At 39.5% G+C, this 21,771-nt stretch overlaps 2 protein-coding genes across 4 annotated transcripts in view; both read right to left on the reverse strand.

Annotated features, from left to right (window-relative positions):
- LOC308104779 (caspase recruitment domain-containing protein 8-like) overlaps positions 1-15,474 on the reverse strand; it is a 34,836-nt gene extending 19,362 nt beyond the window's left edge. For 2 of the 3 annotated variants that reach the window (XM_080455305.1, XM_080455304.1), the window contains exons 1-4: positions 11,755-15,474; positions 10,697-10,754; positions 9,932-9,982; positions 8,526-8,575 (exon numbers count right to left, since the gene is read on the reverse strand). In XM_080455305.1, the coding sequence (XP_080311431.1) occupies positions 8,526-8,575; positions 9,932-9,982; positions 10,697-10,754; positions 11,755-11,946 (351 nt within the window). In that variant the 5' untranslated portion in view covers positions 11,947-15,474. Of the gene's footprint in view, positions 1-1,561; positions 3,060-4,389; positions 4,526-4,973; positions 5,094-7,063; positions 7,318-8,034; positions 8,262-8,373; positions 8,424-8,525; positions 8,576-9,931; positions 9,983-10,696; positions 10,755-11,754 lie in introns of those variants that run through there. The other variant, XM_080455306.1, reaches the window with a different exon arrangement.
- A 648-nt stretch (positions 15,475-16,122) lies between these two features.
- Positions 16,123-21,771, reverse strand: part of LOC308104778 (gasdermin-E-like) — a 33,722-nt gene continuing 28,073 nt past the window's right edge. The window contains exons 9-12 of the mRNA XM_080455303.1: positions 19,573-19,688; positions 18,547-18,712; positions 18,030-18,100; positions 16,123-16,565 (exon numbers count right to left, since the gene is read on the reverse strand). Of these exons, the coding sequence (XP_080311429.1) occupies positions 16,278-16,565; positions 18,030-18,100; positions 18,547-18,712; positions 19,573-19,688 (641 nt within the window). The 3' untranslated portion in view covers positions 16,123-16,277. The remainder of the gene's footprint in view (positions 16,566-18,029; positions 18,101-18,546; positions 18,713-19,572; positions 19,689-21,771) is intronic.

Consider the following 21,771-nt stretch of genomic DNA (forward strand, 5'->3'; position numbering starts at 1 on the left):
CATGTCAGATCCTGTGTCTAGGTGAGACATAACCTTTGACACGATCTAAATGTCTAACAAACAATACATGCATACTATGTAGCCTATGCATATTTTCTGCTGCAATTTACAATTATTCGTTACAGTTAGTCAGACAGTATGTACCCTCCCCACTCATCACTGATTACAAGTTACTGCTGTTAGATTAAAAAATGAAACACTGTCTCCCTCTGCTGGCCAGTCCTTGTAATGAAGAATGAAAATGTTCTATTATGTGAAGAAAAAAAAACTATTAACATGAACCTACAGTATCGTCCCTATTCTGGGGCAAATATTCTAAACATGTGAAAATAGCTGATCTACAAGATCATGTACAAGGCAAGGTTGATCAGCTATTTCTGGCTAAGAAATGTTGAGTAGAGGGAGGGGAAACACTGAATGAATGAATAAATAGATAAATAAAAGACTGAATAAAACGTTACAGTTAAAACAGATTTGGTATATGAGTGAATCAATGAGTGAATACATAAGTTTAAGCAACAAAATCTAGTTTTTTTTTATCAAGGTGGTACTAAACAGACTAACAGATCAGTGCAAGTTTTATCACAAAGTGCATCAATTTTAGGAATATATTCAGAGATTCAGGTAGCCTTTACATTCAAGGACCTGCTGTAAACTCAAGCACAAGTAAAACACAATACTTTCAAGTACACAACACTTTCAAGTAAAGTACATTCCAGAACAGTGGAAACCCTGACCATTAGGAGAAATAAAAATAAAGACGTCTTGATTGACCTCACTGTCCAATATCCTGTATGAACAAACCAGACTAACAAAAACAAAACTCTGTTGCTCCAAAGGCCATAACACTACCAACAATTTAGTTAGTCCATATTGATTTAAAAAAGTAAAAATAAGATAGACCCCTTCAGTCCAACTCTCCCTCAATATCCTAGGCCAAAATAATAAACAGACCACCGGTCTTGGTGCACCGGTATGATCAGTACGCCTGAAAGTCGTCCAGTGAGAAAAAACTAAGAGCGATTAAAATGCGATTTATTTTTAATCACGTACATTTTCGGTAATTAATTAATCGAAGTCCCATCCCTAATATATATATATATATATATATATATATATATATATATATATATATATATATATATATATATATATAAATATATATATATATATATATATATATAACACATTGATTGGCTATTCACAGATAGCAGATATGCAAGCTCATAGCGCGTCACTTTGTGGCGCACCATGAGCTTGTAGATATCTGCTATTTTTGAAAGATCGTGAAAATGTGTGCAAATCTTTGAATAAATATATATATTTATTTTTAAAGATTTCTGTTTTTACTCAAATCTTTGCTTCTGGGGGTCTTTGGAACAAAATATTTTGAGATGGGGGGGTGAGCGGTCCGTGGCCTTGACATGAAAAGGTTTGAGCACCACTGATACGTATAGAAACATGTGTTTTTCTCAGAAAACTGTTAGGATTTAGAAGACATTTGTAGAATGGGCCTCAGGTCTTAATGGGTTAACATAACATGCTGAAAAGACCAAGGAACCAATGTACAAGTTTCAATTTATTAGTCAAACACTTCAAACACACGTGCCCCAGGCCTTTCAGACCTTCTATATAAAAACAAAGAAAATTATAAAATCACATACAAATATTTAATTAAAAAATAAAATAAAATCTGATCCCACAATGTAATAAATCCAGTGCAAGTTCTGTTCAAGTGCTGTTCATTATTCTAACCCAAAGTAGGGTCCGGGGACCCCCAGGGGTCCTTGGAAGGTTCCAGGGGGTCGCCAGCAAAAGCATTTAACATATAGCATCGCAATCATTTTATCGCGCCGCACTGCGAGCTTGTACATCTGCTATTTTTGAAAATACTTGAAAAATATCTAAAACTTTTTGAATTTGAATTGTTGAATGTTTAACCCCGAATCTTCTCTTCTTGGGGTCCCTCAGACAAAATATTTTCAGATGGGGGTCCGTGGCCAAATACATATCAATTTGGGGTCCGCGGCACGAAAAAGATTGAGAACCACTGATTTAAGGTGTGACTTGACATAAAAATTGACATGTAATCGATAGGCAAACTCTAGCAGATCAAGGTTGGCTGGAATGTTACGTTTTATGTCATGACACATCTTTTGTTTACTATCGTGAAACCAACATGGCTTTTTTTCTTTTTTCCTCCAATTTTGTCAGGCACCAAGGCACATTTTCTTAAACCATGTAGGACCCACACAGCACGACAATGACAGCACAGAGTGCCGCTCTATGAGCTTGTAGATCTGCTATTTTTAGAAAAATCGTGAAAATGTGTGCAAATCATTTGTAACACTTGTAACTCAAATCTTTGCTTCTGGGGGGTCCCTGGAACAAAATATTTTGAGATGGGGGTCCACGGCCAAATACACATCACTCTTGGTGGTCCTTGACGTGAAAAAGTTTGAGAAATATTATAGCAACAGACATTTAGAAGACATTTGTAGAATCCCCCCAGAAGCAAAGATTTGAGTTACAAATGTCTGCTTTAAATATATATATATTCTAAGATTTGCACACATTTTCACGATTTTTCAAAAATAGCAGATCTACAAGCTCATAGCGCGGCACTCGGTGCCACGCTATGAGCTTGTTTATCTGCTATTAAATAGCAGATCTACAAGCTCATAGCGCGGCAATCGGTGCCACGCTATGAGCTTGTTTATCTGCTATTTTTGAATAGCCCAAAAAAATCTAAAAATGCACAGATGCGTTCCCGGGTTAGAAACCTTTGTGTCTGTGTCACTTGATTTGTCACCTTGTTGAGTGAAAGCTCTACACGGTTCTGGTCACGTTCTGCTAGTCCTGAATCACACTGGAACATGGAACCTGTTCAGTTATCTGAGAGGGAAGTTGTGATGTTGATTAAAAAAACACCTGGTTTGGGGTGTGTATAGTCCGTTAGTCACTTAGCAGTCACTGTCACTCGCCCGAGCCCGGCTGAAGATGACCGAGTAGTAGTTGTAGTTTGCTGCCCATGTTCTCTGTGCTGCCCAGCAAGTCACCTGACACGAGAACAAAAGATATATATATATATATAGGCCTCAACATTTAGAAATGCACTGCAAAGTTACACACATTAAGATAAAGCACCAATAAACACACAAACATTCAAGTAGAGAGGTGACTGTGTACACACACACACAGGCAGTGGTGTAAAGTAACTAAGTACATTTACTCAAGTACTGTACTTAAGTACACTTTTGAGGGTTTTTTACTTTAATGGAGTATTTCCCATTTCCACTACTTTTACTTCTACTCCACTACATCTCAGAGGCAAATATTATACTTTTAGCTACTCCACTACAATTATTTGACAACTTTAGTTACTAGTTACTTTGCTGATTTAGATTATTATCACAAAACATACATTAACCACTTCAGCCCTATTTACATTTCGGCCATTTGAAAATAGCTGCGACACATTGTGAGCTTGTAGATCTGCTATTTTCAAAAGATTTTTTAATACATTTTGAACTTGGCATCAAAATACATTCTGCACAATGAGTACTTTTACTTTTGGTACAAAGTATATTTTGATGCCAATACTTTTACTCAAGTAAATTTTGATTACCAGACTTTTACTTTTTTTTTTTTACTACACTGTATAGTGTAGTAAAAGTATTGATACTTTTACTTAAAGGGCAATACCACTTTGGTAGAGGTTTGGGCTGTGTAGTTACCTTGCCATGATGTAACTCCAAAGGTGGGCAAGAAATAAAAAATAATTGCTCCATTGATTAGAAATTGATAATTCAAAATATGCTCCTCATTGACTTACATTGTACGGTAAAACAGCTCTCAAAGTCACTCTTTTAGCACATAAACGAACGCAAACAAAGTTGATTCAGACAATATAGAACATCACCAAACCCAGTACTGTTTTTTTTTTAAATAAAAATGTCAACTGCCTGTTGATTTTGCCATTTTTAATAAGTAGAAAACCTGGACCGGATCCGCGGATCCGGATCCAGATCTTCAAATAGTAAAATCAACAGGAAGTTGACATTTTTATAAAAAAAAAAAAACAGTACTGGGTTTGGTGATGCTCTATATTGCCTGAATCAGCTATGTTTGGGTTCATTTATGTGCTAAAAGAGTGACTTTGAGAGCTGTTTTACCGTACAATGTAAGTCAATGAGGAGCATATTTTGAATTATCAATTTCTAATCAATGGAGCAATTATTTTTTATTTCTTGCCCACCTTTGGGGTTACATCATGGCAAGGTAACTACACAACCCAAACCTCTACCAAAGTGGTCTTACCCTTTAAGTAAAAAATGTAGTACTTTTTCCACCACTGCATACAGGTGACTGTGTACATATGGTAGGTACCTTCTCGAATGGTTGCAGTCCATACAGTAACATCAGAACCATGCATTGTAAGGCTCAGTTTGAATGGAGGTGGCTGCTCATAGTATGCTTCAAAGAAACCTCTGAACTCCGTTGATTCCAGGGTGAATGGCAAGTACTACACAGACACACAAAACATTAACAATTAACTTACACACATGCATGATGAATACATAAAACATGTTCATAACTACACCTATATCTACTAGGCATGTAAACTGGTGACAATGTAAATGGATTTAATAAAGAATGTATCGCGATGCAAACAGCAGAGGGCGCGTAAAAAAAAAATAGTACAGGAAAATACAGGATCTTTGTAAGAGAATTGATTAAAAGAATAGTTTTAAGTCATTTGCTACTGTATTGAAAACAAGAGAAAACACAGTATTGTAAAAAAAATACTGGATTTGTGGAAGAGAAATTATTTAAAAAACTCAGTCATTTGTCTGGAAAATAAATGTGTTTAAAAAAATCGTGAAAAATCATATTGTGAACATGGTATCGTGATTGGAAACATATGGTGAGTTGAGTGAATCGTTACATGACTAATATACACACAAACGCACCACGGGATCAATTTCCCCACTCGGCTCACTCATCAGATGGTACTTCTGCTCTACCAGCAGACAGAAGGAGTCGATGTCAACCGTACAGAAACGTCCCTTCTTCAACGTCCTCTTGATGTCCTGCCACACACACACACACACACACACACACACACACACACACACACACACACACACACACACACACACACACACACACACACACACACACACACACACACACACACACACACACACACACACACACACACACACACACACACACACACACACACACACACACACACACAAGGAGAGAGAGAGGGGAGGGAAGAGGCAGGGGAGTAGGTAGGGAGTGAAAAACAAACAAAACAAAACAGTCACTTCTTCTGTCATTTTGAGGTGTCTTTACTTTAGAGTATTTCCAATGTTCAGTACTTTTACTTCTACTCCACTACATCTCAGAGGCAAACATTATACTTTTACTCCACTACAATTATTTGACAACCTTAGTTACTAGTTACTTTATAGATTTAGATTATTAATACAAAACATACATTGACCACTTCAGCCCCATATATATTTTGGAAATTTGAAAATAGGAGAACTACAAGCTCTCAATGCGACGCACTCCTGGTGGCGCTATAACAGGCCCATGTGAAAGATTTGGGGCAGAGGTTCTGAATTGGCATCCAGGGAGTGTGTGTGCAGAGTTTCGGAGCGACCGGGCCAACGGTGCCGGAGATTAGCTGGTGACAGACGGACACACACACACACGGACACACACACGGACACACAGACGGACGGACAGGGGGTAAAACATACTCTCTCGCCATGCCTTCGGCCTGGCGGAGACAACTATGCATTATACCTGTAACAATTTACGCACCTGTATATGTCTGTCTGTTTGTTTTTGAAAAAGCAACCCATATATTTGAACGGAAATGTATATCTTTATCCTGTGCTTTTTGGGGTTTTTTTTTGGTTTGACCATGAGGGGCCGCAGAGACGCTGCGTTGGGTCCGCATGCGGCCCGCGGGTTGAGTAGCGCTGACATAGACGCTCGATAAAGCCGGATGCACCACGGTGGATTCGAACCCACAACCTCTGTGGTGGTGGCCAGACACTTTACCACTGCGCCACCCGAGCGCCCATATTGAGGCATTCTTAATCTATTTTATTTAATATTTCTCTAAATTTCCGCAGATACATTTATTTGGACTGGATGTGGTGTTGATACAATAGTCAAGACACTGCCTGTGGTTGTTAGTTCAACTAGAGTCTAGTTGAACTAACAACCACAGACATGACTCCTCTTTGGTAGCAATCTGTCTAGTTACTAGACAGATTGCTACCAAAGAGGAGTCTGAAGAGGATGTCTGAAGAGTCAAAAACCAAAGTTAAACTGACTGTGTGGACAGATAACCCTCATTATGCAATAGAGGTACAGTACAAGTACCGTGACTTCGCACCATATAGGCAGGAAAGCATGCATTATGCTGAACAACATCCTCTTTTCACTTTTCAGGGAGCTCCTTTGCAGTCTATCCTTATAGAGTTCTAAAACGGTGGTTTTCAACCTTTTTCATATCAAAGTCTATTATTTTTGGGGCATTTGAGCCACGGAACCACAGACTCTCAGACCCAAAACTTATATTATAGAATATTTTGTTGTTTTTTGTTTTGTTAGATAAGATTTTGTCCACAATTCCATCCATGCTGTATTGATGTTGGTACCATCAAACAGGCAATCTTTGATCAAAATAACAATTATTTAATTAAGTAATGCAGATGTTTAACAATAATTTAACTCTTGAGAGTGTAAAATTAAACCAAATGGACCCGTAAGGGTCCATTTGGTTTCATTTTACACTCTCAAGAGTTAAAGATCTATAAAGGGTTAATTTTCTTTGGTTACCAACTCTCCATCATTTAGCTAGGGACCACCTGGGATCACTTCAAGAACCACTGGTGGTCCCCGGACCACTAGTTGAGAACCACTGCTCTAAAATGTTATTATTTTAAACGTTAAAATATATTGAGATAATGTTTCACACGATTGCGATCATGATACAAAAAAAACATTGTCTCCATCTTTGTGGCCTCCTCACTTGAATATGTGATGAGTTGCAGCTGGCGAGGAAGATGCGGAAACAGTGGTTGTCCATACTACTCCCCAGATTCTCGTAGACCATCACGGCTCCGTGGTTTTCCACCTGCTGTGCGTCCCGGGCGATGGCACCCATGGGTGACAGGGAGGAGGACACCGGCCACTTCAGATGACTACCGGAGTACTGTACCCTCTCAATGAGGGGATTCTTGCCTGTGACGCGTAGGACACCCAATACCTTCTCTTCTCCCTGGCCTGCAGGTGAAGACAATGAGGAGGAAGGATGGAGGGACACTTTTATAAGAGACAACAAGACAGAAAGGCTGAAGACAGACAATAGTGTAACAGAAATATCACTGTAGGATACTGTTATCTGGGTTCCAGTGGTGGAAAAAGTACATCAATACTGCAATACAGAACTACTCTGTTACAAGTAAAAGTCCGGAATTCAAAATTTACTTGAGTTAAAGTACAAAAGTATTGGTGTCAAAAATTAAAGTACCAAAAGTAGAAAGCACTCATTATGCAGAATATAAGTTTTCAAAAAAAAAAAAATCGAATCTTTAGAAAATAGCAGATCTACAAGCTCACAATGCGTTGCATCAAGACGCATTGTGAGCTCGAAATCGGCTATTTTCAAATGGCCGAAATGTATACATAGGGCTGAAGTGGTTCATGTATGTTTTGAAGTAACTAGTAACTCAAATGTTCAAATAATTGTAGTAGAGTAAAAGTACAATATTTTCCTCTGAGAAGTAGCGGAGTAGAAGTAAAAGAACAGACAATTGGAAATACTCCAGTCAAGTAAAAGATACCTAAAAATTGTACTTATGTACAGTACTTGAATACATGTACTTAGTTACTTTACACAATAATTACGCAGTGACTCTACTTTACAATAATATTAGACATTAGAAGATTTTCGTTGTAGAGTCAATAATAAATATGTCAGAGCCAGCATTATACTCTCACCAGTCAGGCACAGGGAGTGGGGGAGCTGGATGGACTTGAGGGCAGATGCATCCTTGTTGACTGTGTGTACGTTGAATATGGGACCAGCGATCATCCAAGGGTTCTGGACGAAGTTGTTGAACTTGGACCAGGATAGGATGGAATAACCCACCAGAACTTGCTCAGACGCCTCAAATATCAAGCCTGTTAACTCACACTCATATGTCCCCTCTCCCTCCAGCTGAGCCCTAAAGAATTCGCGCGCACACACACACGCCAAAAATCAAAGCCTTATAAGGAATAAGAAGAATATAATTAAACTAGGTGGTCAGATGATGTCAAAGTGATGTCCAGACTCACTGCAAGCGTCCTCTGGAGAGCTTTTCAGGAATGATCTTCTTGCCGTAGCTCTACCAAGCAAACACACACACACACAGGTGATCATTTAGGATCAACAACAGTCATCATACAGTACGTATATGTAGAAGAGTAGCTGCTTTGAACAAACTAACCTGCTGGACATGTTGGCATTTCTCACAGCAAGATCTTAAGTAAACCTCATCTGGGATGACAAAAAAAAATAACAATAGTTACACGTATTTTCTAGGGGTGGGACGATATGGGTACCTCACAATACGATATATATCACGATATTAGGCCCACGATAACAATATATATCACGATATTCGACGATGTTCGATATATTGCAATATCACGATATTCGATATATATTGCAAGAAATTTCACCAACGATATCTGAAAATATCGATATATTGCGATATCACGATATATTGCATGAAAATTCACCAACGATATATCACGATAGTCTTTGTATTCAATTCATAAACACATAAAATAGCACCAAACAGTTCAAAATCATCATTACACAAATACAGAGTAGGAAAAACAACGTATCACAAACTTTAAAAAAAAAATCGATATCGATATTTTTCGGCAGTATATCGATTATTTATCGCGGGAGATATATCGTCCCACCCTTATTTTCAAGGATTCGTAGATTCGTTCCTTCATTCATTCATTTCTCATCTAACATTATCAGAATCATCCATATCAGGATTCTTCAGCTCTATCCACAAGTTTTCCTAGGGCACGGTGGGCATCACTTCCTGTCGATTTGATCAGGTATCAGGGATCAAATCGACAGGAAGTGATGCCCACCATGCCCTAGGAAACTTGTGGATAGGAAGACATTAACCCATTAACAGTTTTCTGAAATATGAATGTTGCTATATCAATGGTGCTCAAAACTTTTTCATGTAAAAATGCCAAAATTATAGGTATTTGGCCCCCCAACGATTTTTTTTAAAACTTTTTTTTAAAACTGTATATATTTATTCAAAGATTTGCACACATTTTCAAGATAAAAAAACAATAGCAGATCTACAAGCTCATAACGCAGCACAAAGTGATGTGCTATATCTGCTATCTTTAAATAGCCAAAGTATAAAATAATGGTTAAAGTGAGTACACATGCAGATGCTTTCCCGGTTTCAACGGGTTAAAGAGAAGACATTCACAGTAGTTGTGTGTTAGCCTAGTAGACCACCCCCCCCCCCCCCCCCCTCCCCTCCGGAAATCTCATTTCCATTTCATTTCAGGAATGAGTCTGGCATGAACTCCTATTTGGCTATTTGTCTGTGGGCGGGGGCTGGGCGGGAGTAGTACTATTGACTGACAACCCCTTCGGCCAATCAGCAATTCGTTCCACCACCACCACCACAGAGCAACGTGACGCAAGGGGACGTTTGAAAGGGCCATGCCCTGAAAATAGGTTGCTTTATTCGGATACATGAGTGTCACTGCCCGCCCCTGCCGGTTCTCTGAATTCAGGAGACCTGTGCTCTGAGGAGACACGTTTCTAGTTGCATAATTGATTAAGGAGAGTTGCATTATTTACCTTCCTCTCCATGTTGAATCCCCAGCATCTTCATCATGTTCTTCATGTCTTCTGTAGAGAATAAAGACAGTGGACAGTTAGTGGATCAGAGGCAGCTTGGAGGCTGACAGTGTAAAACACTGGTTCTCAAAGTGGAGTTCCTGGGGGGGTACCAGGGGGTCCCCAGTTAATAAAGCGTCGCATTGATTGGCGACGCTTTATTAACTGGGCGACCATTTTGAACTCATATCTTTGCTTCTGGGGGTCTCTGGCACAACTTATTTTCAGGTGGGGGTCCGTGGCCAAATACGATGGCAATTTGGGGGTCCTTGGCACGAAAAATGTTGAGAGACACTCCTCTGTAACCATCAAAAAGACGTCCAAAACGTCGATACGACGTCGTCACAAAAACACACTGATGGGATTACTGAAAATGAATTAAGAAATGGTAGAATATATCCCTCCCCTCTAAATTCAAGAAAGCAAAGATATGATTGCTATTAACTACCTAGAGTGAGGTTCCAAATGGGGCTATTAACTACCATAAAGAACATAATGTAAAGCAGCCTAAAAGGATTATGTCAACCAGGCAGGGACATTAGCTGGTATTGTTAGTATTATTAATATACATTGATATAACTATATAAACATGTTGATGTAAATACATTTGACTACAAAAGGCAAAAAGTCTATCAAGCATTTTGCTCTCATGTTGTTGCCGCGACACCTGCTGGCTGACAAAAGTCAATGCATTGGTGTAAAAGAGATATGATCCATGTCCCTCACCAGAATACTCCTCCTCCTCTTCCTCCTCCTCTTCCTCTGATGAGCTATTAGACGAATCCTAAGAATGATGAGGAGAAATCATAAAACACCAACTTTCGGCAAGATTCAGCCAGTCTGAGAAATTAACCTTCAGAAAGTAACAGCTTATTTTAAGTGATTTAATCTACAAAACCCAGTTCAATTATTCTATTGATTATTGATTACTGGCAAATCACTTACAGTAACTCATTTAAGATGTCCATTATCCAAGGACAGATATCGGATTGGTCTTTTATGGACATACACAGGGTGCAGTGGGTGCCAGGCACAAATTACATGAATGAACATAAAGTAAATCAGTGTTCTGAAAATGACCATGTTTGGTGGAGAAATTACATGAAGAAACATTGAACAGAGATAGTTGTTAAAAAAAAACAACAGCAGTTGACTTATCAAAAAGACTGAATGGTTTTCACTTTACAGACCTTGTCTTTTTTGTGTCTCATTCCTAAGCCAATAATTTGATGACCGGCAGCGGTTCCGGTAGGAGACACAAAGAGTCTCCTTTGTGTCTCCTACCGGAACCGCTGCCTACAGGTCCGCTGGTCATCAAATTATTGGCTTAGGAAAGCAACAAAAACTAAAAAATAGCCATGAATTCAAGTCTCCATGGGGTGACTAATCGATAGAAAAAAAAAATTTGGGGGTGAACTATGCCTTTAAACATCAATGTGATGTTGGATGTGATTTTTACGACATTAATTGTATTTTAGGTTAGGTTAGGTTTTTGGAGACTCATTTCATTATATGATTATTTTTTGCTGTATTTTATGCTGTTTTTCTATAACGTCATCCCCTCTCTTCTCTTGTCTAGGGACAGATTCTAGGAGACATACAGTACTTAACTAATTACACAGTAATTAATTACATATGACTAAGTACATTTAGAGTTGTTATTATTAACATTTAACAGTTAACGTATTGTACTCAACCTACGCATCTGCACTAAGACAAAAGTGCAAATATTTCCCTAAACTAAAGTTAATCAATCAGTTTATCTATGAAGCAACATCTCTCACACTCATCGTGTCAGCCTCTGTCTGGGTAGGAACTCCACTCATGCTCTCATATGCTGAATAGGATGCCCCGTGATGTTTCTTCTCCAGCCAATCAGAGACCTTCTTCTTGTCAGGTGACCAGCTGTACACATGTCCCGTCTCAGGTGGCGTTTCACCGCTCACTGGAACACAAGACAACAGACAGCAAGACATTTACAAAGAGAACATTGCCACAGGTGCTCCGTTCTGTTCCAATCCGTACCAAAGGCCACATGGCGGGCTGAAGTTCTAGTAGACGAAATAGAAGTGTGTGTGTGTGTGGGGGGGGTATCCGGTTTGAATCATACATTTTAGTGTATGATGGAAACATTGTTCGACTACATCAATGTAAACTGTGAGATATCTTGTGTGTGAAGTTGACACTTTGGCCAGAGGGTGGCGTCAGAGTCAAGGTCAGGGGTTCGCTCAAATGGTGAGGATACATTACTCAGAGTACATGAATGTGCTCAGCCCAGTGGTTTTCATAGCAATCCCTTCTGTTCTATAACTGGACATTGTGACCTACGGACGGCCAGACAAACTACATAGCCATACAAATTGGCAATATCACCAATCCTGTGATAAACATAATTCTGAGTGTGTTGGAGTGAGAGCTGATGCTGCAGTACAGTTTGACAGACACTAGAGACAGTGAACAGTCCATTGCTGGATGACTGTACAGCAAACTGTACATCCATCATTTACTGTAATCTGATGTGTTTACCAAACTTTTCAGGTCACAACCCCCCAAACTAATCATATTTGAACTGGGAAACCCCTACCTTGACAAGCACTTGTAATTGTAGGAATTGAGGTATTATATTTTGTGTGACTTGGTTCCACAGATAAATGTTGTGAAAAACAGCCGAATAGCCAATCGGCTATTTTCACAATAGTTGCCTCTTTCTTAGGTAATATCTGACAATTTAGCCAATGTTTGACCATTTCTTATAGTAGAGTTTGTTGGTCACTTTTGATGTAGTAAATGGTCTTATTATTAGTTTATTTTTTCATGTTAGAGGTATTAAAAATATCTTAAAAATCCTTAAATAGTCACTTCAGAAATGTGCAGATACCCTGCATACACTTATACTGTATGTATGTTGCACATTAAGCTAATCATCTGGAGACCCCTCAAAATCATCTCGGGGCCCCCCCAGGGGTCCCGACTCCCGGTTTGGGAACCACTGTCATAGACGACACTTGGTTTCCTGTACTCCTAACCCTAACCCCCCCTTGATTACACCCAGCGATGGCAGTGCAGTGCATGTCATCGGAGAACTTCTGCATATTATGCAAGAACCTCTTTTTCAAGGGAATCGCCCATGCTTGTGGCCGTGGTTTAGGCAGAGTTTCTGTGAGGTTCATCCATTAAGACCGGGAAAGCATCTGTGTCGTTTTAAGATTTCTTTGGCTATTCAAAAATAGCAGATCTACAAGCTCATGGCTCATAGGCACCAAGTGCCACACTATGCAACGTTTTTGAAAATGTGTGCAAATCTTTGAATATGTGTATGTTTTTAGATTTTTTTTTAACTCCGATCTGTGCTTCTGGGGGTCCCTGGAACGACATATTTTGAGATGGGGGTCTGCGGCCAAATACATATCATTTTGGGGGTCCTTGACATGGAAACGATGGAGCATCACTGATACAGCAACATACTGTTAGGATTTAGAAAACATGTATTTGGCCGTGGACTCCCATCTCAAAATGTTTTGTTCCAGGGCCCCCCCAGAAGCAAAGATTTGAGTGACACGTTTGTTTAAAAAAATGTATATATATATATTCAAAGATTTGCACACAGTTTCAAAAATAGCAGATCTACATAGCGCGACTATGAGCTTGTAGATCTGCTATTTTTGAATACCCAAATAAATCTTAAAATGACACAGATGCGTTCCCGGATTCAATGGTTAGTGTTAGGGTTACAGTTAGGGATAGAATAACCACGGCCACCTGGGCGAAATACAACAAGAAACAGGCTCTTCCTTCTGCATAATATGACACATCTCTGAGCAGTGGGTGAAATCTGCTGTGCTGCTGTGTCGTAGTCGAATAGCCGACACGTGGCAATAGGCCTATCGACATTCGCTGGTCATAAACCTTTTAAAAACCACCCAGCATCGGTATTGTGGAGAAAGCTTTCGCTGAAAACGGCAGATCATGAGCTGGTCGATCTGCAAAAGCTTTCCCAATAATAACAGAAAACAGAACATACGCTAGTATTGAGCCCTGAGGGACTCCGTTTACCCATATGGGGTTTAAGTGGTTAACTCCACTTGAGCTTGAGTTTGGTCAAATGTTATTATGAAACATCTAAGTATCTGACCATATATACAGTAAAAAAAGAAATACAGTATTCTATTATATGATATAATACAAAATACTAAATTAAATCATTAAAAACTCAACAGAGATACACATTTGAATGATAAGATATTACTCTTTAACCCATTAAGACCGGGAACGCATCTGTGTCCTTTTAGATTTATTTGGCTATTCAAAAATAGTAGATCTACAAGCTCATAGCGCGGCACCGAGTGCCGCACTATGAACTTGTAGATCTGCTATTTTTGAAACATCGTGAAATATTTGTGCAAATCTTTGATATATATATATATACATTTTGATCTCAAATCTTATCTTCTGGGGGTCCAGATGGGGGGTCCGTGGACAAATACATATCATTTTGGGGGTCCTTGACATGAAAAATGTTTGAGAACCACTTATTATAGCAACATAAGTAAAGAAAAAAAAAAGAACTGTTAGGATTTAGAAGACATTTTGTAGAATCCCCCAGAAGCAAATATTTGAGTTAAAATGTTCACATTAAAAATATATATATTTAAAGATTTGCACACACTCTCATGATTTTTCAAAAATATCAGATCTACAAGCTCATAGCACGGCATTGTATATCTGCTATTTTTGAATAGCCAAAAGTATAAGATGGTTAAACAGATGCTTTCCTGGTGTTTATTTTGATCCAGCTAGGCCTGGATTACATAAGTGACTACATAACTCAAGACAAAACAAGTCAAAACTCAAACAAAACAGGTTGACAGAGAGGTAAGATGCAAGCCTCTCCCCATGGCAGCCGCCACTCAATTGAGCTGTTCTCCTTTATATAGTCTATCACAGACCCCACCCTTGGCTTTAATCAACCAACCCCAGTGCAGTAGTACTAGCAATCCACCCAAAATGCTCCCCATGTATCATTAATCAGCTCTTCACGCACCACACCCACTAGGCTTCACGGCAGCTTCCCCATAACAGCCAAGGAAGGTTTTGAAAGGAAGAAGTCGTGCGGTCCGCCCTCTCGCACCGGAAGTTGATGAAATACATTGCAGTGGATGGAGCCGGCTGGACCAGCTGGTGAACAAACATCATTTCTGAACGATTGCAACCTTTGTTATATAATCGGTTCAGGAATGTGAAAGAAGACATATCACAGGTTGTTTTATACTCACTTGCTTTTCGATGTGCACAGTACCTAATGTTTATTGAGGCATCTAAACAGCGGCAGGTATCGTATCTCGGAGGTATCGCAAGATTTGGCTGCCAGACAGGAAATGGTGGACAGTCTCGCGATACTTTGGCCGTTCAGAAACGTACTTTGTGCTCTTTAGATACCTCTATAAAATTATACAGTGTGCACATCGAAAAGCAACACAGCAGAAAACAATGTGTGATATGTCTCCTTTTATGTTCCTGAGCTGAGTATTTTATAAAGGTCTCAATCGTTCAGAAATAGTGTTTGTTCATAGGCTGTCCAGCCGGCTCCCACCCAGTGCGACCAATCTGCCGGCTGGAATAGCAGGATAGAAAAAACGACGTCGGCGTCTCTTCCTTTTAAAACAAATTCCTTTATAACAGCATCTGATAAACAACAGATAAACACAAGCCAGTCCAGCACCTCACAAGTCCAGCAACTCGCGACCGCCGCGAGGTGGGGGGACCCAGGCTGGGTGGGTCCGCCCACTGCGGTGCTCGCTGCTTATTATTGTATAGTTAATTAAACACAGTCCATTTGGTTACAGCGGACTTTTGGGATGAAGAAAAAAGAAAAAGAAAAAACCTCTGACATCTACACTTCATGGAGTGCATTTTTTGTACTGAATTAACCGAAATAAAGTAACAAAAAAAAAATGGAACGTACCCGGTAAAAAAAAAAACTTTTTTTTTTTACTTGAATCTTTGCTTCTGTGGGTCTCTGGAACAATATATTTTGAGATGGGGGTCGGCGGCCAAATACATATAATTTTGGGGGTCCTTGACATGAAAAAGTTTGAGAACCACTGATATAGAAACATATGTTTTTTCAGAATACTGTTGGGATTCAAAAGACATTTGTAGAATCGGCATCAGGTCTTAATGGGTTAATGTCCCCCTATATCGGTATCGGTTGATATCGGCATCGGAAATTAGGAGTTGGACAATATCAGATATTGGGAAAAAAGTGGGGTGGGTCTATGATGGATCTGCGCACAAGAGTTGGTAGTCCTCAGGTTGCACTTCCACGAGTGGAAACCACGAGTTTTTCCTCGACCCTTGAAAACCCATCCATGCGAGCGCCGCACAGAGAAGACAGTCCGTGCACTGTGATATGCAGGACCAGTGGCAGCTGGTCCTCCCCCTCATCCTGCGTATACAGCTGTCCATGTCTGTCTGTCTTGACGGTCACATTGGATGTGATGAGCAACTGTTGCGCCCACTGGAAAGCCTTATCATCCAGTGGGGGGAGGCGCCAGTACTCGGAAGGTCTCTGGAAGGACGTAATGGCACGCTCCACCTGTGGGATGGATACAACAGACCAGACCTGGCTCAGGGTAGAAGACACCCACAGTCACAAAGCTAGAGGGAGCGTTAATAACGATCTGGTACCACCCACCCACAAAACAAACATCTCCTTCTACAGCACTGCCACCCAGGTTTGGAATAGTCTAACCCCATCCCTCAAAAAATGCAGTTCGCTGGGATCATTCAAAACAGCCCTGAAAATTCACCTTTCAGGAGGCCAAAAGAGGAAGTAGTACCATTTTACCATTAGACAGACAACCCCCCCCCCCCCCCTTGCTTTGACTCTCACTCCCCCACCCCCCATTGTTTGTCTTATTTTTTGTCTGCATTTTTTGTTTGAACATAGGCTATAGTGTTATTATTTCCCCCCCCACTGTATTTTTCTGTTTGGTGCTACTATATATGACTATGAATTGAATACCAAAGACCTCAATGGAAACAAGACCGCAAGGACTTTTTTGAACAGACCTTTTAGACAGTATTTTTAAATGTAATTGTGCTGTTTTACATTTTTTGCCAAATAAAATATTCAATCAATCAAAAACCAAGAAAAAAGACAGACAAACAGACCAATCAGTAACTTCCACAGATTAGGAATACAATTTAACAGGACATCAGTGGTGTAAAGTAACTAAGTACATTTACTCAAGTACTGTACTTAAGTACAATTTTGAGGTATTTTAACTTTTACTTCTACTCCACAACATCTCAGAGGAAAATATTATACTTTTACTCCACTACAATAATTTGAAAACTTTTTTTTTTTAACTTTAAATTTGTATCCCGCGATTTTTGTAACCCATTTTTTTTTTCACCCGGTGCCAATTTCCTAAGTGATCCTGGGCGCTACACCAGCCCTACACCAGCGCTACACCAATCCCCCACAGCCAGGGAGGCCAGGGCCGAGCTCATGCTTCCTTCAATGCATGAGAGCCAACTGACCTTCTTGTCACCTGACAGGGGGGAGTTTCCCCGGTTGGACGTAGCGCGTGGAAGGAACACGTTATTCCAACCAGTTCCCTTCCCCTCCATCAGGCGCCCCGGCTGTCATGGGGGAGGCGTTATAGCGACCAGGATTACTACATGTTTTTGTGAGGGTATTAACTACCCTAGGAGACACGGGGAGAACATGCAAACTCCACACAGAGTAGGCCCTTTCGCCTAATTTGAAAACTTAGTTACTAGTTACTTTGCAGATATAAATTGTTATATTATAAAACATACTAACCACTTTAAGCCTATACATAGGCTATTTGAAAATAGCTTATCTGCTATTTTCAAACATTTTAGTACTTTTACTGTTATTACTTTACGTATATTTATTACTTTATTATTATTATTTATTTATATTGTGGTATTGCTACTTTTACTTAAATATCTGAGTACTTCTTCCACCACTGCAGGACAGACAGACAGACAGACAGACAGACAGACAGACAGACAATGTTAGACTGACCAGGGCATTGACGGCCTCCAGAAAATCAGGAATGCTCTCACTCAGGAGGTCCAGTGCTTCATCAGGTAAAGCTACAACAATAAACACAGATGTTAGATTAGATGTTTTGTACAAAATGCCTCAGATAATGAACGCAGTGTCTACGCACATCCCCACTATAGGACAAGGAAGATATGCCACCCAACTTTTTTTTTCTTCAAATCAGCCTCATGGTGGCGCTGTAAAAGGCAGATTCACGTTTTGGCATATAACTCCTGAACTGTAGGTCAAACAATCAACATATTTTTTCCCCTGGATTCTGTGGCAGTTCTTCCTTGGCCGAGTGGGGATGTGCGTGCAAAATGTCACGGCAATCGGAACGCTGAGTTCATGATTTGAGGCATTTCGTACACCTGTGAGTTGTCACACAATCTCAGCTCCTGCTAAAATGATAAAACCAAATAAGGAATAAAATAGAATAAGAAGATAGAACTGTGTGAGTCTTATCTGCCTGTTTATGTAGTTTTTGCACCCTAACCTTCCATGGCGCTGACCAATATATGAACAGCAGTCAGGGGGCCTAGGTCAGAATTGAGCAGGTAGGGTCTGAGCAGGTCTAATACGGCACTTGCAGAGTTGCTGTGACTGACTGAGCCGTCTTGTTCAGTCTCCCCTGGTGCATCACCTGAGCACCACTCATCCAACTGAGAGAAAGACAAAGAGATAGACCTGTTAACAAGAGAGACAGGTGACAGTGACAACAACAGACAGATTGATAGACATAATGTGGATGGAAATGCAGATGGACATGTGGAGAGACAAATAGATAATGGAGACAGAAGGATAAACAGACAACAAATAGAAGACAGACAGATGGGTAGAGGAGAGACAAACAGATAAGCAGTGGTGTAAAGTAACTAAGTACCTTTACTCAAGTACTGTACTTTTGTAAAAGTACAATTTTGAGGTATTTTACTTTCCTGGAGTATTTCCAGTTTTCAGTACTTTTACTACAATCTACGACATTACATCTCAAAGGCAAATATTGTACTTTTACTCCACTACAATTATTTGAAAACTTTAGTTATACTAGTTACTTTGTACCTTTTGATTATTATTACAAAACATACATTACTTACTTAAGCCCTATATACATTTCGGCCATTTGAAAATAGCCGATATACAAGCTCACAATGTGACACATCGTAGACCTGCTAGATCTGCTATTTTCAAAAGATTTTTGTACGTTTTATACATTTGAAAACTTGGGACTGAAATGGGACTTTCTACTTTTGGTACTTTAAGTACATTTTGATTCTAATACTTTTGTACTTTTAATCTTGTATCAGTGTATTTCTACATTGCAGTATTGATACTTTTACTTGAGTAAAAAAGTTTGAATACTTTTTCCACCACTGCAGATAAGGGAGTAAGGCAAGATGAAAAAGGGAAACGACAAAAGCAGTTGAAATGTCAGTGAAGGTGGGGGGGGGGAGACGACTTGTAGTCATATAAGTGTCTTCGGGTGCTGAATAAAAATGTGTCAGGTCTCTGTGTCACTCACAGTGTTTTCTACATCCCGGAGAGCATCTCTGTCCTTCAGCACTTCACACAACCCCTGGAACAGAGCAGAACCAGTGGACCCGAGAAGCTCTGCCAGCGGCCGCAGGTTCTTTATCTCTGTGGATTAATATAGAATGAATACATTCCATGTTTTCATCATTATCTGCAGCAATGACATTGAATGATCCAAAATGTATTTCAAAATATACGTATACATGTCGTTTTAACTAAAATGCATAATTGAAAACATACTTTGGATTCCTGTAAATACATTATACTGTACTTTAGATCAACGTATTGAACTTATATATAAATGTTTGTATTATTCAACACAATTACATCTTTTCAACACCACTTATGTCATGAATGTAGAGGGGGAGAAAGGGAAGTAAAATGCACTAGTTCATTTAATATGCTTGCAATTGTCCCTTGCAGACGCACGCACGCATCTATATTGTTGCTATACGAGTAGTGCCTCTTCTGATAATCAGGAGTAATTGACCATATTCCAATTAAAAGGCTGTCATGCACAGGCATCTGAGCTATGGAGCCCTCGGTGCAGTTGCTCCACCATGTATGTACTAATAACACCAATATTAAGTACATACTAACATAATCGTATAGATGTGGGCCTATATGATTGCGGTAGATATATCGACAAAAACATATTACACTATCCTAGAAAATCAGCGGCTGGCATAACAGGATGTGTAATTTTGTTGTAATACATTTTCGTTAATATGTGGTGGCTGTCTGCTTGTATTGCAAATTTGTTTTGTCTTACCTTCCTAAATGTTAAAGATTAAAGTGATAGTCCACATAAATTGAAAAACTATTGTTATTTTAGACAGCCTTTATATGACATGGGAGTGCCATTGAGATACAAACCATATTTTTCACATTATATCTAGCCAAGAATGCAAGCTTGTTGCAGCTTGTTGTGTTAGCTTCATAATGGAGTTTATTTTGGGGGACCCACACACTACACCCACAAGTATTGGTTCTTCAGCGGTTCTTCAGAGGTTCTTTGCGGTGGTTGATTTATACAAAGAACCTGATAAGCCGCTCTGGGTTCTGTAGAGCATGGGTTCCCAAACTTTTCAGCCCGCGACCCCAAAATAAGGCGGCCATTGACTCGCGACCCCACCTAAACCTGGAGGTGATTTATGCACATAAACGTGCACGTTCGGTGCGCATTTGAAATGTATTAAACTGGTAAAATGTACTATTTGTAATCAGTTTAGGTTGTATTTCATCCATTCTGTTGAAAATAATTTCGCGACCCCACCGTCAGTCTCCCGCGACCCCAAGTGGGGTCGCGACCCCGACTTTGGGAACCCCTGCTGTAGAGGTTCTCTACTGGTTGGTTCTTCACAGCACCATATGGCAAAGATGCTATAGAACCTTTAAGATAGGGGCTATACAGCATCAAAAGAGGTTATTAGTATGAGCCAAAGAACCAGTTTAGTGCTATTTGTTTTAGTGCAACTTAAAAGTTGATAAAAACAGTAAAAATACTAAAACGTTGTAAAAATAAGTAAAAAATACTTTAAAGTTAATAAAGTGATTAAAAATACCTTCAAGTAAATACATTGAGTAACAATACTTAAGAGTACTTAAATTGAGTAAAAATACTCAGTAGTACTTCAAATGAGTAAACATACTTAAACATGGTTAAAATGAGTAAAAATACTTAAAAGTCGACAAATACTCTTTTAGTACCACCTCAATACCAGTCTGAATGCCAGCGCCCACACATCAAATAGATTTGTACCAACTGAATGACAGCACACAGTCATCAAACAGAGTAGGCACCGCTTACTCACACTGGGTGTGATTTTTTCCTCGTGTTTGAGAACTAAAATTTGTATTATGCCATCATTTGAAAAATTTTCCGATACTGAAAAGCGAGAAAAACAGCCTCACTGAATTACAGGCGATGCGAGAATGTGGACTAGGCGACTCCAACTCGGGACTCCTGAATCGCTGCCCTCCACACCCTCCTGTCTAGCATCAGGGTCTGGAGCTCTGTGGCGTTAGCTGTCTATGTAAGTGGTGCCCCTCTCTCCCCTCCTAGAGCTCCTATATGTACGTGTGCATACGAGCATACATATATACATATATACATATATACATATATACATATATACATATATACATACATACATACATACATACATACATATATATATATATATAT

Source organism: Gymnoscopelus braueri, assembly GCF_963280865.1.
Source record: "Gymnoscopelus braueri genome assembly, chromosome: 17".
Lineage (NCBI taxonomy): Eukaryota > Metazoa > Chordata > Actinopteri > Myctophiformes > Myctophidae > Gymnoscopelus > Gymnoscopelus braueri.